The 17,247-nt window shown below is 45.3% G+C and overlaps 1 protein-coding gene across 1 annotated transcript in view; it reads right to left on the reverse strand.

Annotated features, from left to right (window-relative positions):
* Positions 1-7,500: 7,500 nt before the first annotated feature.
* Positions 7,501-17,247, reverse strand: part of FERRY3 (FERRY endosomal RAB5 effector complex subunit 3) — a 404,396-nt gene continuing 394,649 nt past the window's right edge. The window contains exon 15 of the mRNA XM_085652590.1: positions 7,501-7,740. Coding sequence (XP_085508716.1) covers positions 7,648-7,740 — 93 coding nt within the window. The 3' untranslated portion in view covers positions 7,501-7,647. The remainder of the gene's footprint in view (positions 7,741-17,247) is intronic.

Here is a 17,247-nt window from a genome sequence, read left to right on the forward strand (position 1 = left end):
TTCTTCTTGTGCTTTGACTTACCAGATTATGAAGACTTCGATGACGAATGGGGTATGGTGGCTCCGCGACCAGTCCTGCGACCTTCCCCACAACCAGGACCTCTAACGGCGCGGAGCCGACTATCGGGTCTCCAAAAGCTTTCGAGACCGCTGCGCAAAGAGTTAGGATTCAGGGCCCAGCAGTCGGAGCACGACTTTGGGTCGTGGTCACACTCCAGGCACCAAAGGCATATGGGGTGCGGATCAGTGACCGACATCAGCTTGTGACAGGAGTCACAAGGCTTGAAACCGGGTTGACGACTTGACATCCCTCTTGCACCAGGAGTCGTAAGACTTCAAAAAAGATGTCCACAAAAGTTGAAAAAGTTTAGTCAAAAATGACTAATGGTACCGCTCTCTCCAGACTTGCGCTGGCTGACGCAGAAAAAGAAAGAACTGACGTCAGCGCGCAGGGGCGGCAACTAAGTAGATACCGGGACGTCATCCTGGCGATCACTGTGCTGACAACTAACGCGGAGTCGACTGACTCCACCTACCGACGCGCAGGGCTACTGCTGAGAAAAAATTCTCCAGATCCAGTCTGACGCCAGGGGGTAATTCTGAGGTAAGCAATCTATAACTAATATTCTCTTTCAGATATAATTATTAACTGATGACAAGCGGGTTAACTAAAAGAAACAAAAGTTTATTCTTTGTGTCGGTCTTCCGGAAGAAACCATGGTGCTGAACTGGATACTGCCATAAAAATAACGGACTTTTAAAACATAATACATATGTACAGCAAACACAATCAGCTTGAATTTATAAACTACCACTTTATTCGCAAAGTATTTAAATATTTACACAAAGGGGGGTAAAGCGCAAAAGCCATGTAAAACACATTCACAATATAATTTCTTGTTCAGCCAGCAGTATGCTTGGGGGGAAGCTGCGCAAATTGAGTGCACACGAACGATTATATCAAGTAATCCAACAAATTATTCTGAGTCCAGCAGAAAGAATAACTATAATCTCTGCTGGGTAGTATGTATGGTCTGTTTGTTCTGTAAGAAATCCAATAAAAACGATGGGCACATTCATACCCGCTGTGCCTGGGTCCTACAAGCTTGGTATGCTTTGGGCCAATGAAGGTCTAGAGCCTACGTCACATCCTCTCTCCCAGTCTAGCAGGGCGCGCCGTGCTCACCTGACAGAGGTCACCTGATCATCCAGTATGGTAGCTGTCTGCTCTGTTCGTGAGAGGTAAGGGCACATCACAACAGGCAGGCTGTTTGCTCTCATTCACTTGAAGGGCAGGCAAGAAGAGACCAATACAGCTCTGCCTCACAATCTCAGAGGCCGCGCGCTTGCTTGTACTGGGAACAATTAATCTGATTTGAAATGGGATGGCTGCTGGTGTAGTAGTTATGCAATGAAATACAGGCCAGTTCACTTAAAATGGATTAGCAACCCACCCCGTACATTTGAAGTAGATGACACGGAAACGTTTGTAATCTGCTATAATTAACATGATTTACTATTTACACAGATTACATTCATACTTCTTTAAAGGGATAAGATGGGATTCAAACCTGTTACCTAAAGATCAACACCATTAAACTGAAGGACACTCCGTACACTGAGCAGTATTGTCAGCTATTAATATGAGGTGCCATATTTTACTCTTGCTGTGCCTATCGCTACACAATATTTTCCACTAAAGTGTGCACTGGAAGCTTCTTTTCCTACCCATATGCTTTTACTATGACCAGATTGTTCTATCTAACAAGTCTGCTAATTGAACGTGTGCTCTTTGCGACGTAGAGCCGAGCAGTAGATGCGATAAAGGCGGGTACCGGTATCGGCCCCGCCGCAGATATGGCGGGGGACTGACCCCCTCCCCCCCCCTCGCCTGTTCGTCCGGCCCGGCGCGTTTCACCGCGTCAGCGTGACGCGGTGGGCGCGCCGCGGCCGGGATTGGGTGGCGGCGGTGAACCTTTGGCCCGGAAGCGATTAAGGCGCTTCCGGGTCAAGGGGGTTGCAGTGGTCAGGCCAGTTAGAACTGGCCTGCCCCCAGTACTAGGATAAAAGGCCGGGGAGCGCGGGACACGGGCTCTTGGTCCCGTGCTCTCAGGCAGTCGGACGCAGCCCCTGGGAGGCTGCTAACTTTTTGTTTGCTTTGTTGTTATTGCAGGTCTTTGTGTTTGCGGCGGATTGTGGACGAAGCGCGTCGTGGGAGACTCTGGCGGAGAGCGGGACATTGAAGGTGTGCTGCATTACTGGAGGACCATGGAGGTTAATTTTTTCGAGATCTGCAGGATGGCCAGTGCCTGTGTTGGGCTCGTCGGCGGAAGTAAGCGGACGCGGCTGAGAGGTTTTTGCTCGGAGCCGGTAAGCGCGGGGCATTAACGGCAGTCTGCCTTTTTTCATCTGGGAAGCGCGGCAGCCGGTAAGCGCTTGGGGGCACAGGAGACACTGACGGAAGCATGGAATTTACCTGTGCTTGCAAGCGGCGTCAGAATAGATTGCCTCTATACATATTGGTATTGGGAACTTGGGATAAGCCGCCGTAAACTGTCTCTGCATGTAGGATTTGCGCGGAAGTGCTAAAATATGCGCATCTGTAATCCTGTCTTTTGTTGTCAAGTATGAGCGGTGGTTGTTTGCGAGTGGAAAGGTTGTGGCCGCCGTAATTTAATGCCCACCAGCTAGCATGAGAAGCGGTCCCAGAACAGCCATGGTCGCATTCTTTCTGATATCTGAAATGCGTAAAATAGTAGCGTCACCTTTATGGGTCAGGATTTAGTGTCGAGCGTCAGCGAGCCATTTGAATGTCGTCGCATTCAAGAATTCAACTTTAGTAGACATTTCTTTTCGGTCTGCGTCTTTGGAGGGGTCGCAATACAGACGGGAGATTGCAATCACACTGGACAGGCTTTGGAATTCGTGCCTTGTTTGTTGTACAGGGCTAAGGTTTTTTTTCCAACGAATGTCATTAAGCCTTGGCAGTTGTGCCACAGCTTCCTCATGTGTGGTTACATGTTCATATACGTTTCAGGCGTTTCATGACGGGGGAGACAGTTAGGGGTCTAGTGGGTGGTGACCACACAAAAGATTAGTAGCAGCACCTGCCGCCTCCGCTCAGGCCGTCTCTGCATGTCTGCGTTGGCAAGCAATTTTAATAAGTTATCTAGTGTTTAGAGGGTCTCGTATGGATTGAAAAGAGGTTACAAAAAATTTGAAGGTGTTTATAACACGATGTATCTTGGATGTAAGCTTGATGCCCACACTGGTAACTCTGGGCATTGGATGAGAAGCCATGCACATTTTCATTACGTACGGCTGGGTTGGGCATGTGCATTCAGGACCTGGAATGCTAGGATAGGCATTTGATGGGGTACCACATCACCTTTTAAGAGGTGATCGTTTATTTGTGTGCTACGGGACCACAGGGCGGGTTGGAATAAGGAGGAACACTGAAAACAAACATAGTCAGTGCTGTATCTGTTAACACTGGGTAACTGCATGTATGGGCATGCACATGTAGTGTGCACCTTTGGAGTGGCTGGGTACGTGGCATAGAAGTCAGTTCCCTAACGGTATTAGTGGGTTGCATTCCCCTCTTGTAATTCACAGTGGGTCTAGCCAGGTACATTCCCCTTTGTTTTTTCAGTTCTTCTCATAGGGATCCAGGATGGGGGAGGGCACTCTTCCTTCCCTTTAAAGGTCTCATGTATCAGGATATATCTCGGGCGCCATTTTTTCATAGGCAGGAGAATAGGAAACAGTGCAACGCTGGGAGAACCGGGGGAGATGGCACTTGTCCTTCCCATTACAGGTTTCATGTATCAGGATTAATCCAGCGCGCCAATTTTTTCACAGGCATGAGAATGGGAAACAGCGCTACCCTGGGAGAACGGTGGTAAGCTTTTGAATCGGTATTAAAGGGCCCCAGGGTTTAGTGTTTTGGGGGTGGCCAGGAAGCCGGGGGGACTGAGTATTTTGGCAATGGCATTGAACACATGTGGCGCCGGGCAAATGATGTACCCTCCTGCGTGAATATGAAGGGGTCCTCATATTAGGCACCTGATGCATTGCTAAGTGCTCTCGTTAAAAAGTCTGATTCCAATGTTCATCAGGTAACAATGTCCCTCATGGAATACAACTAGTACTTAGCTAAGCACTAATTTTGAAGTCTGATTTCAATGTTCAGCGTTGCGCAGTAGCGCAAGGGTTAAGACTGCTGGCTTTGGAGTCTGCTGTCTTTCGGGGTCGATTCCTCCAACTTTGAAGGGGTGCGTGCCTCGGTGTGCACGTCCATGGGGGCTTCATTTAAAAGTAATGCAATTGGTGGTACACAAAGTGTCCTCATTCGAAAGTATCATTTCAATGTCCCTCATGTAATGAAACTGGTACTATGCTTAGCGCTCTCAAAGTCTCTCTGAAAGTTGATTTCAATGTTCTTCATGTACTGCAACTGGTGCTATGGTAGGTGCTCTTAATTGGAAATTTGATTACAATTTTCCTCACTTAACGGAACTGGTGCTATCCTAGGTGCTCTCATTGAAAGTCTGATTTTAATGTTCCTCATGTGAATGCAACCGGTGCTAAGTTAGGCGGTCTTAATTGGAATTATGATTTAATGTTCCTCACTTAATGCAAATGGCGTTATGCTAGTCGCTCTCATTGCAGGTCAGATTTTCGAGGTTCCTTATGTAATACAATTGGCGCTATGCGGGGCGCTCTCATTGAAAGTCAGTTTTCAATGTTCCTTATTTAATACACTTGAGGCTAGGCTAAGCGGTCAGAATTGGAAGTTTAGGATCAATGTAAAGTTTCAAAGCCAGGTTTCAGGTGAGCCAGCAAGGTATATGTATGGTATCATACCCATTCTCCTTGTAGCTCCACAACGGAATCCTTGCTGAAGCGAACATATCCCTGCTTGCTAAAGAATGATGACAGCCTGGTTAGCTCGCTCTACTTACATGCCACATTTGGTCGTAGAACTTACTCGTGGAGTAAGAGGTCAAGAAGCCCTAGGCACCATGTGCAGGTCAAGTAAGCTGTAGGAGGGCGTTAGGTCACATTTTGGGCATCTGAAAGCATAAGGCGCGAATCATTGATCTTTGATTTTCCTTTATGTATGCCTGGATCCACGCCTGATGCCCGGGAAGTGCTACACACCGCTATGACTGCAAGAGGTGGAGAATCAAGGGGAACGGTGGATCCGGAACGTGAGTGGCAAACGACGGCATCAAGTGGGATGGGTGATCAACCCAGTGGCTCGAGCGGTGCTAGCATAAGACAGTGCTCCATATGCTTTATAGTTGAAATGTATAGTTGTCACCCATTTGTTGTTCCCATTTGTTGTTGCCATTTGTGGTAAGTCGGCAGTACGCTGCCTGGCAGGTGTATTATAGTTGAAGGGTATAGTTGTCACCCATTTGTTGTTGCCATTTGTGTTATGGTAGCAGTACGCTGCCTTGCAGGTGTATACCTTGACCGATTGTATAAAACACAGGTATTAAGGGCAGACGCGACACATTAATCCCTGTGTCATGGAACGGTTAGCTGCCATTACGGCGCATGTGCACGCAGGCGCCTTCGGGGCGGACATTGAGCAGTGTTGGGATGCTCCGTGTAGGGGGATAGGCTGGCACAGAGCCTATTCCAGAACATAGTGCTCGGGTGCAGATAGTTCGGTTTACATGATGTGCTTAGGGGAGAAGCGTGGGGCCTGTGGGGCACTCCTTGGGTAGCCTTCCAATGGCATAGGTTCACCGGCAATGAGTGGCATTGTCTGGGGCGACGTGATTATCCGGTGCACCGCGAGGCTAAGGAGTCAAGGCGGGTAGGGGCTCCAAAACGGCATGTTAAGTCCCTATAAGGATGCCAGCCCTAGCATTACTATCCTGCAAATGGGGAGTGACCGGGTACAAAACTATTACTCAACACCCCATGTCATTAAATTGGTCACTGTGTGTGTTGGGATGTTCCATAGTAGGGCCAGCGGCCAACACAGAACCTATCCTAGAACATATTGGTTCAGTTTCAGTGGTTCATGAGTCCCATGGTATGCTTATGGGATTTTTTGGGAGCCTGCGGGGCACTACTGGGTTAGTATCACAATTGTATAATTACATCGGCAATGAGTCTCAGGGTCTGTGAGTGGTCGGTTAACTCAGATAGTTTAGAGCATGGTGCTAATAACGCTAAGGGCGTGGGTTGCAACGTGTTACATCGCAATGCGATCAATCGAGACCATTTAGGGGCTCCAAGACGGTATGTCAATTTTGTCTGATTCAGTCAACCCTGGCATTGTGTTATCCTACACTAGGAAGGGGGTTGCGGACCCTACGCCTGGGTAGAACAGTAGGAAAACTTTGCATGGGAGTGGGAAAGTGACACGTCTATGCCCGGGGTACACCTCGGCATGGATTGCAGAGATTCCAGTAGAGGAGGCTAGCTAGCGTTCTTTACACCTGCAGACTATACAGACATAGAGCTGAGCAGGGTGGTTTCCAAGTATCTTTCCATGAGAAAGGGGGGCCTTGGCCTCAGTCAGTTTAGGGGTTTTTTATGACTGATCTTCCGATGAGACACAGTCCTTCGACTTGATAACATTAGGCGGAAGGGTCTGGATGGAGGACATAATCTCCAAGGTTGGCTGGTTAGCAAAGGAGTGCCAGGGCTGCAGCATAGTTTGGCCACAGATGATACCCAGATTTTAATGGAGTGGGGGGGGGGAAACTCTGTGAGGGTGTTGAACAACTCGGTAAAGAGGGTCAACAAGGTTAGCCATCTGACATCTGTGCATATGAATTGTAATCAAACGTCGTGTTATGTTTCTGCGTATAATTGTGTAAATACTGTTTATTTCAAAATTTTAATTTATTTTTCATATTTTAATAAATACGGCCGGGGGTTGTACGACCCCCGCCTCCAAAAAGTAATTACCTTCTCATGTCCCTCATTAGAAATGTGGTTTACGCGCAGGGGGAGGTGGAAATTCGGTAGTCCCAGACCATATAAGCAGCGCCCAGAGGATGGCATGGGTTCGCCCACGAGCAGAGCTGGCAAACCGCCACGGGGCACTTTAAACAGCTGGAGGCGCCAGACTGGGGCTCTCTCGACACTGCATGTTTCTTGCAAACCACGAACACAGTAGCATTTTACAGTACTGCGGCTTCCACCACTACTCTCTCTCAAGGTTTCCACTGCACAAAGACAACAATATGAAGATTGTGTGTGCACTGCAAACAACGTATTACTACGTACACGAACCAGATGCACTAATGTTTTTTGGCGTAAGTTGGAGCTGCTGCTGGGGTGTGCGCATCTGCGCAGCCTTCATATAATGCCAGGGCCAACTGCAGGGAAATTGCTCAGTCTTTACTCGTGATGATATTATATAAACTCCTACAAAAGGACTTTAGGTCACAGTGCTCTAAATATGATATTATTTACAAATATAGCCCGGCATCGAACAACAAAGTTGACAACATGACTTGAGAACACATATTTGTTAAAATATTTTATGTTTCTAAATGTGCACAAAATATACATACAACTGGCCTCTTCAGTCCAAAATGATCAATAAGTGACATGCACTTCTGTAAATCTCGTTAATGAGAAATAACATTTTCGATCCGTTCTTTCTTGAGAAAATTAGCGCTTGGATGTCAAGGTCAGCGTAGAAGACACTCTAAAGATTTGGGGCAGCATATTGCTGAGTTGGTAAAACATTTCTTCCGAGATACTCTGGAAAAAAAGAAAAACTGACTTAAAATTAAGAATCTCATTGCTATACATTTGCATTGTATATATAAAGCATTATATCACTAAAGCAGGCAATTTGAGAACAGGCCTGACCTTAGGACGGCAGCCCTAGCAGGTTGTCCCTATGCAGATTACAACATAATTCTTCACTCCTTCACTTCATCTTTCTCTCTTGATCTGTTCATCTTTCTATCTGTGCTTTATTTCAACCACATTCCTCCATTTCCTCCCTCTTTCTGTCTCCTCCAGTCGACCCATCATTTTGCAATCGTCCTGTCCTCAAGCCTACTCCTTCCTTTCTTTTTGCCCTCCTTAATTACTGCTTCCCGTACACTTTGAATGACTCCTGCTTGAATGTTTGCAGGCCATACTGAATGGAGCAAGGCATTCTTTTAACCTTATATATCGGGTGCAATTCATTCAGTAAAGTGTTCAGTCTGTAGGTATCAGCATGAAAGCACTAGTGAAAAAACAACTGTTAAGGTCGTAATTCAATCAAGCTGCATAACATATCACACAATACAGACTTCACAACTCGAGAAATGAATGTCCACCATTCATGACTAATGGCTCACATTTATATTAAAGAGTACTACCACAACACATGACAACTATCAAATCTCAAATCCTTAGGGATGAAAGTTAGCATGGATGTGTATGGAGAGAATGCCCCAATAATGGTATTGAAAAGGTTCGTCGTAATGATGACACTGGATCGTGAAGCTTAACATACTGTTACGTTTATTCCCAAGTAGTTAACTAAGTACAACCGACAGGGCAGCCTAGGACACTTCAACTACCAATATTCAAAACAATACATTCCACATCCACATAATCATCCCTGCTCCCCATTCCAAACCTCCCATCAACATTCCAACCAGCTAATCGCATCACATCTTCCCCTAATTAAAATATACAAAAACACAAAACTACTAAACAGTTATAACCTGAGGAAAGAAAGGGGGGACTAAATACATTAATAATTCAAAACAAATAAAGATTCAGTTAAAAATTCCTGACACCGTCAAGTAATCATACCGATGGTTTTGTTTTTCTCTCAGTAGAGATTCAGTTGTATAGTTTTTCATTCTCCACAACAGTTCCTGTACACATCCATGGAAACCAGTACCTGGCTTCAGAATTTTTTTGTTCAACTTTTACAACCTGGGTACCACAGTTTTCCGTTTCCTTTACTCATACACTTCTCTACAATATTTCTTTATTCTACCACTTTCCATCCTCAAGCATAACCATACACCTCCTCACACACACCACTTTTTTAGGGCCAGAAAATGTTGAATGCGGGCGAATCAAACCCAGAGCGTGGCAAAGCGGAAGGAAGACTTAGATTGATGCTGAACCGCTGAAAAAGTGGTGTTCCAGGGCAGGGGTTGCCCGAAGAAGTGGGACAAAATCTGGGGCAAACTGACACAATAAAGAGGAATATGAAACAGTTAGGAGTAGGACGGGGGTGGGGGGGGGGTGAGTTGAGGGGAGAACAGTACATGCCGAAGCACATCGAACTGTACCCAAGAATGGTTTACTGTTTAAATTTGAGAATGGAACATAACAAAACCATTGCTGTTCAGGGGGATATCCAGCAGAACTGTATGGTATATATCTGTTAATTGATGTACTGCCAGGTCCTTAGTTGGTTAAGTAATAAAAAAAAAATCTAAAAGAAAATTTCGAATGCCCTTTGGCAACAATTCAAGGCAACTTAACTCTGACCCAATCACCAACCTTGACCGCCAACCACTCCTCTGGATTCTCAACCACATATTTTCTGTGTGCAACCTCATGCCTCTCCATAACGTGCCTGTTTCTCATCTGACACCTCCAAACTATTCATCTATGAACGCACCAATTTTGTTGCAGCCAACCTTACCCTGAGCAAAGCAAAGAGTGACATTCGAGTAACTGCATTAGGGGTGGTGCGTATTGCCCACAACAAATGATCCAGCTCCCGAATCCAAACCAAACTATTCGCTAAAGACAATTACACATTTTCCTTAATGACTCTATTGCACCTTTCCACAAGTCCATTACTCCTGGGGTGATACAATGAAGTAGTCACATGCTATACCTGACCGCGGACATAATAAAGAGATATTTCATGCAAACCGATGCCAACTGTCTTAGATGTTGTTTGGTAGATGCAGACCTCCTTCACATGTTATGGGGTTAACCTTCTCTTATTGCTTACTGACAATATGTTACCACCCAATTGGCCAAGTGCATCGGGTGTATGGTGGCCATATGTGGGAAACATGTATCCTGGGCTTATTTCACAGTTCAAAGGGACACAGGGTCACCTCCTGGTTTATCGACCTGAGGTTGTTGACGGCTAAGTGTTTAATCACTAAAAGGTGGACGCTACCAGAGCCTCCTCCTACGATAGCATGTACTCGCTTACTACTGGGTTGGGCACAGGCTGAAGGCGCCGCACTGCGTGGGGAGTACACATTGGGATTTCGCAAAATCCTGATCGCTACCAACTGAGATGCTAAATTGCAAGACTTCCAAAATCCCCGGCGCTCTGACGCGGAGCACTCTGCTACTGCGGATGAGGTAGAGACGATAGTCACGGCAACATAGAATCACATTTAATGGGAATGCTCTGAAGGCAAGGCATTAGGCTGCCGCTTCTGAGCGCTCCAGGCGCATGAGATTCCTAGAGAGACAACATGCAAGACAGCAGATAGTAATCTCATACAAAGGGAGAGCTAAAGGTTGACAGGAGTGACCCGAGTTGTGCAGAGCTTTACTTGTCTTCTTAGGCCTAGTTTAAACTTCCCTTTCCCATCACCATGCTCCATCATGGCTATTTGCTATTGCCTGTAGCTCATATACCCAGACCTCCTTTCCAACAGCAGCATGCAATTCATATTAGGAATAGACAGCACAACAGATCCTACTATGGACACTGATGCCCTGTGATCCGACATCAAGCAGGAACAGCGATATACACTAGTCCACTAAATAGTAAGCTGCTTCACTGCAGACCTCACCTTGTTCTTCAAGTGGCTCTATGAAAGGCGCTTCTGCATATTTTGATGTAATATCTGTGAGAAATGTTATTGACTTGTACGCTGTACCTGCATTTTGTCTCATGCTAAAAAACAATAAAAAGATTTAAACCAAAAAATGAAGTAGTCTCATGCTTTACACCCTGACTCATGAACTTCCTACAGTCATCTAACGTAAACTGTACTCCATTGTCAGTCACCAACTCAATCGGTGCACCTTCCCTCAAGAACGAATACAAAAACTTTACCACCTTCATTGTATTAACTGCCCTCACAAACTCCTCTTCAAGCCATTGTGAGTGATAATCCATTAGCACTATGCCGTACCCACAACTCTCCTTAAGCATGTTCATGGGTCCGATGATGTCCATGCCTAGTTTTATCCACGGTTTGTCGGGAGCTGGAACTACCTCCACAGGACCTGGTACAGTCACTTGAGAATTATCACTAATTATGCAGGCCACACAATCTCTCATCCAATGCTCCACCTCTCTATCCATGCCTGGCCACCAATATGTGTCCCTAATTCTTCTCTTCATCACTCTCATTCCAACATGTCCCCCGTGTGCCAATTTTAATACCTTAGAGCGCACTCCTTGGGGTGCCATCAAGAAGTCCGTGCATCTTAGAATTCAATTAGACACACTAAATTCTTCAAACACTAATTTAAAAACCTTCACTGAGTCATCTACATTCCCCTTGGGCCAACTCTTGTTCAAACATAAAAGGAGTTCTTGCAATACCTTGAACTGCCTTACCGCATGTCTCCACTCCTCCTCATCCATGCAGCCCTCTTCATCTGCTGAAGTACATGCAACCACACAAAAATTGTCATCCTTGGCCTCTTCGAAAACTTCATATGCAACCAAAGGCAATCGTGACAAACAATACGCAAATACATTTTTAACTCCTGGAATGTGTTCTAATTGAAATTGGAACTCTTGCAATCGGTATTTCCGTTTGACAATTCTGGGACTTGCTTTGCAAATTCCCTTGGTGGTGAACAGATTGAGCAAAGGTTTGTGGTCCATCCGTAGGGTAAACTCCAGACACCATAAATATTTTCTAAAATGGTCCACACCCTACCAAGATGCTAACGCTTCCCTCTCAATAACTGAATGCGTGCTCTTGGTTCCACGAAGGGCATACGTGAGGCAATCCCCACCACCTCATCCTTACCATCACATGATTGCATTAACACTGCTCCCAATCCGAGCTAACATCTGCAACTATAATACATGGATCACAAGTATCAAAAGGTTTAAGAGGAATCGAGTCAGCAACCTCTTCCTTAATCAGATTGAACTCCTTGCTGACATCCTCACCCCACACAAACTTTCCACTTTTCTATAACAAAAGTCTCATCGTTTTCATCCTTTCAGCACATTTAGGGACAAAACATGCATAAAACTCGAAAAAAGAGAACGTAATTGATCTTTACTCTACAGTGGAGGGAATTCTTTAATGGCCTTCACTAGACTCTCCACCCCTTTAGCAGACAACTTATGTCCCAAATATTCCACACTGGTCACAGCAAATCGGCATTTGGTTGGTTTCAAAGTTATCCCTCTTTCCTTCAGAATGGCCAACATCGAAACTAAGGCTTTGTCATGTGACGCTTCATCTGGCCCAAAAATCAGTATATTGTCCTGAAAACACCTGACATTGGCAAAGCCTTAAAAAATGGCTTCAACTACTCGCTGGAATACAGATGAAGCTGAAGCAAAGTCAACCGGCATAAGCTTAAACCTGTAAGCCCCACCAAACGTGACAAAAGAGGTTAAGTGACGAGAATCCAGATGTAATGAGATTTTATGGTAGACGGAGGACATATCCAAAGCTGTGAAAATCTTCGCCCCCTTCAGAGTGGTCAACATGTCAGTAATGTTTGGCAGAGGATGCCTATCAACCCATATCCTCTCATTTAAATCACTCAGGTCAAAACACATCCTCAACGTCCCTTTTTCATTTCTGGCCAAACCAACTGGAGACAGCCACTCCGAACTCTCTTTTGGTTCAATTATACCCTGGTCACACAAGTTTGTAAGTTCTTTGCTCAACTCCTCCCTCATGGCAATCGGAACACGTCTGGCTTTGTGCACTACCCGTTCAGCACCCGCTTACAAGCAAATCTGATGCATGAACCCTTTAATCTTAACCAACACATCGCCAAGCACTTCCAGGAAGGCATCCGTCCAAGCACTCCTTCCCGCAGTCATAACACTCATATTATTCTTTTTTAACATAACTTGTTCTGGACCATTGGGATCCAACACAATTCCAAGATTTCTTTGGTCTAACCAGCCCAGCACACACAACCCTTCCGTAACCACATACACAGCGGCTTCCGCCACACTTCCTTTGAAGTTTACTGCAGCATCAAACTCACCACCACATCAATAGGTTTACCCCCATAAGTCACAGGTTTCACCTTTGATTTTCTTAGATACACATTCCGAATTTTTTTTCATACCTCCAGATCTAACAAAGTAAACAAAGAGCCGGAATCAGCCATCATGCGGATATCACCCCCATTGATGTCCACTAAGCACTGACCTTTCATGATGCCCGTTTCACACGAGACACCTCACACATTTAACTTATCATCTAGCCCTCAGTCTGCCATTCTCCATCGACCATAAATACTATGCTATAATCATCAGAATCGGTTTGACCTGTTAGGGCTGGACTACAACCTATTGTGTTTACAGTCTTAGTAGGCTTAGACTCTAGGCCAATATGCTTTGCAACCTTCATGAAATGTCCTTTTTTTAACATTTCAATAATTTGGAAAATTCCCTAAATGATATTTGCTACCACATCTATAGCACTCTAATGAATTTTTCTTATCATAACTTCTTGTCCACTTCCTCCTAGATTTATCGTCAAACTGCAGGGCAGGCACCTGCGTAGATCTAGACCTTTGTTCCATTAATTTCGCTGTTAACTCAATTTCAATGCTTTCTCAATAGCTTTTTCCAGTGTCAAATTTTCCACAGTCAATAATTTCTCCTGTACTTTTTTACTGTTGGATTTTTCCACAATTTGATCCCAAATAACTTCATCCTCAAACATTTTAAAGTCACATTTGAATGCCAGCACCCTCAAGTCACTCTCAAAGTTCTTTACTGATTCACTTGTAAGTTGATCTCCCTGTGAAATTTGTGGTGTTTCATTAAGACATTTTTTTTTTAATCCTACACTTTTCTGGCTGATGCATATTCCTCCACTATGTCACCAGGTGACGGTGGTAGATATTTTAAGACATTTCTCCCTTCAGTCCCCAAAGAATGATGCAAAATGTCAAATTTATACTTTTGTGTAAATACTTCTCCCTCTATGGCTTCCAAATAGGCTTCAAACCCCTCCTTGCATTGCTCCCAGTCAATAGGAGAAGAACCAGGAAATGCTAAAAATGCAGGTGAGGGAATCACATTTTGTTGCATCGTGAATGTCTCACTCAAACACCCAATGATACTTTTCTGCAATTCCAACAGTTACAAACAAAACCAAATTTTGCCTTCACAATAGTGCCACTTTAATTGTAGGGTTGAAGGTGTGCAGATCACTGTGGTACACTCTTTCCAAGACTTTCTCAGTGTGATGTTATTCATGTAGAACCTGTACTTATCTTGCACTTGTCCAAAAGGATCATGCAAATACAGTCTAATTGAACTGCCTGACAGCCAGATGAAAAGCTAACAAAAATACAGAAAAATGAGACAGCACGACTTATGTCAGGCACACACTAGAGCTATCTTGTCTCTCCTATATTGGAGATCCTTCATCTGCTCCAGAAAAAACTTACTGAGCAGTCCAAGGCAGGCATTCAAATGCTGTGTCCAGGCTGGAACAAGCCGATCCACACATCGCTCACCTGGCTCATGCTGTGCAACTGAAATGCTGAGCCAATATCGATAGCCAGGGCAAATTGAATGCACAAGATGGCGGCATGCCGCATACGGACGTTTTGATGACGCCACCCCACAGCATGTCAGTGGACATCTTGTGGAACTTACACGAGAATGCACATCCTTGCGTTTCAATCTACTGTTTTGCAAGCGGCAAAAAATATTCCTTTGGTACTTGCATGTAGAAACACCCCGTCAACCTGGAAGACAATTCAGATATGAAAGTGCTCCTGGTTCCACAACATCTGACTTCCGCGACTCCTTGCACAGCGCACACAGGTGCCGCAACTTCGAGTGAAATGCCACCCTGCCATCAGAGAAGACCCGCGTTTCGTCTCTCCACACGTCGCCAGTGAAAAGGTTCATCCTAATGATCACACTGGATCATGAAGCTTCACATACAGGTACGTTTATTTCCAAGTAGGGAAGTACAACCGGCAGGGCAGCCTGGGACATATCAACTACCAATATTCAAAACTATACATTCCACATTTTACACCCACATAACCATCCCGTGCTCCCTATTCCAAACCTCCCAACAACATTCCAACCAGCTAATCCCAACAGTTATCTATTGAAAAACAGACAGGATCCCTAGATGAACAAAATACCCTGGAACATCTCCAACCCAAAGAAATAAGAGCATATCACTTCTTTCCTTTTGTGGGAAATATTAATGCTGGCTGTATGAAGGTACTGCTTGTTAGACCTGGTACCATTGGCGTGAGTCTCCCTTCCATTTTTCGCCGTTGTCTCGTCTGTTTTTGATATGTTTTTGCTGGTTTACATGCTTTGGGTAGTGTGCCACTACTATTCAGTGCCACAGTGCAAGTGCTCCCTATTGTAAATTGTTGTAATGGATTAGTGACTTCATGATTGGCTTATTTGATTTACTTGTCAGACCCTAGTGCAGTGAACCATGTGTGCCCAGGGCCTGTAGATCAAATGCTGCTAGTGGGCTTGCAGCACTGATTGTGCCAACCACAGAAGCAGCTTGTAAAGTGTGTCTCAGGCCTGCCATTGCAGATCCTGTGTGCAGTATTGTACTGCCATGTCGACTTGGTGAGTGCACCCACTTACCAGTCCCTAAACCTTCCCTTTTCTACAGGTTAGCCACCCCTACGGTAGGCCCAAGGGCAGGATGCATTGTAAGTAAAAGGTAGGACATGCCATGGTGTGTGTGGCATGTCCTGATAGTGAATTACAGCCAATTTCGTTTTTCACTATTGCAAGGCTACCTGTCCCCATAGGCCAGAATGGGCAGTTTGATTATAACATATTATAATCCTAACTATTCCGGGGAACATGGTAGAAAAAGGAATTTAGTATGCCTGAACTCAGAATGTTAAAATACATATTTTAGTGAAGATGATTTTTACGTTCTGTGTTTGAAAATACAATTTTTAGAAAGTAGGTATTTTCTTAACTAACCATCCTGCCTGCCTATGATAGGTTGTGTATTGCATGTCTGGTTTGTGAGTGACGGGAAGGTTTGGGCTCCAGCAGTCTGATGAGTCAGGGCTGGGCTGCAAAGAGAGTGTGGGGGGGGAGGGGGCGGAGATTTCCTTTCACTTCCCTGAGCCCTAATAGAATAGAGAGTAGGGGGAGGAGATTTCCTTACAGCTACCTGGACCAGTTCTGCTTTCAACAAAGCTGTCTCCACTTCCTGCCAGGAAGCTGCACCAGGGAGGACAGGACTGGTTTTGGCCAGGTACAGACACGCTCTGCCTTCAGAGAACAAAGAAATTAGTAGTATAAATATTCGGGGCCAGACTTTAGATCACTTCTGGGAATCAAGACAAACCTTTGCCAAGGAGAGGAAACATAAGAAGCTGAAACAGTTGACTGCCCCTGTGCCAGTGTGCTCTTTTCTGGGGTTGGCCTGCAATGGTTGTTTATTTGCCAAGGAAAGGAGAAGGAACTTTTATTGAACTTTCATCATCTTGAAAAAGAATCTCCAAGGGCTTGAACTGTGCTTGCCTCCGGCTGAAGTCTCAGGGATACAAGACTTCACTCCCAGCTCCCCCCTGAATTTGCTTGCTGGGAATACAGTCTGCAGAAGCTTGCGTATTGGTGGGAGCTGGAAGCGTGACTCAATGAGAATAAGTGTGTCACATCCGTAGCTGTTACAACAAACAAATGATGGACGGAATGCTGACAATGCAGACATTCTCCCCCAGTCAAGAGATCTGGGTTAAATCCATCGTTCTTTTGCCCACTACACCACCCCAGTTTAGACATGGCCATATGCAAATCAGTCTTGACCCTGTGCCTCATGGGAACAGTCCAGCCCGAACTGCCAAGCCATGTCTTCCCTGGACCGGAATCAAGCATCCTAGGACCGGTTTCTGGCTATCAGCCGTCATCAGCCAGGATAGCTTGACTCCAGTGGCGTAGTGAGCACGGGTCCCATCCGTAGCTGTTGCCGTCGCATCATCGGAGAAGCGTGTCTCCGTCGCAGCTGTTTGTCATCGCATCACCGGATAAGCGTGTCGCCACCACAAGGGCCGCCGCCGCATCACCGGAGAAGCGTGTCGCAAGGCCTGTCG

The sequence above is a fragment of the Triturus cristatus genome, chromosome 4_1 (assembly GCF_964204655.1).
Source record: "Triturus cristatus chromosome 4_1, aTriCri1.1, whole genome shotgun sequence".
In the NCBI taxonomy this organism is placed as follows: Eukaryota; Metazoa; Chordata; class Amphibia; order Caudata; family Salamandridae; genus Triturus; species Triturus cristatus.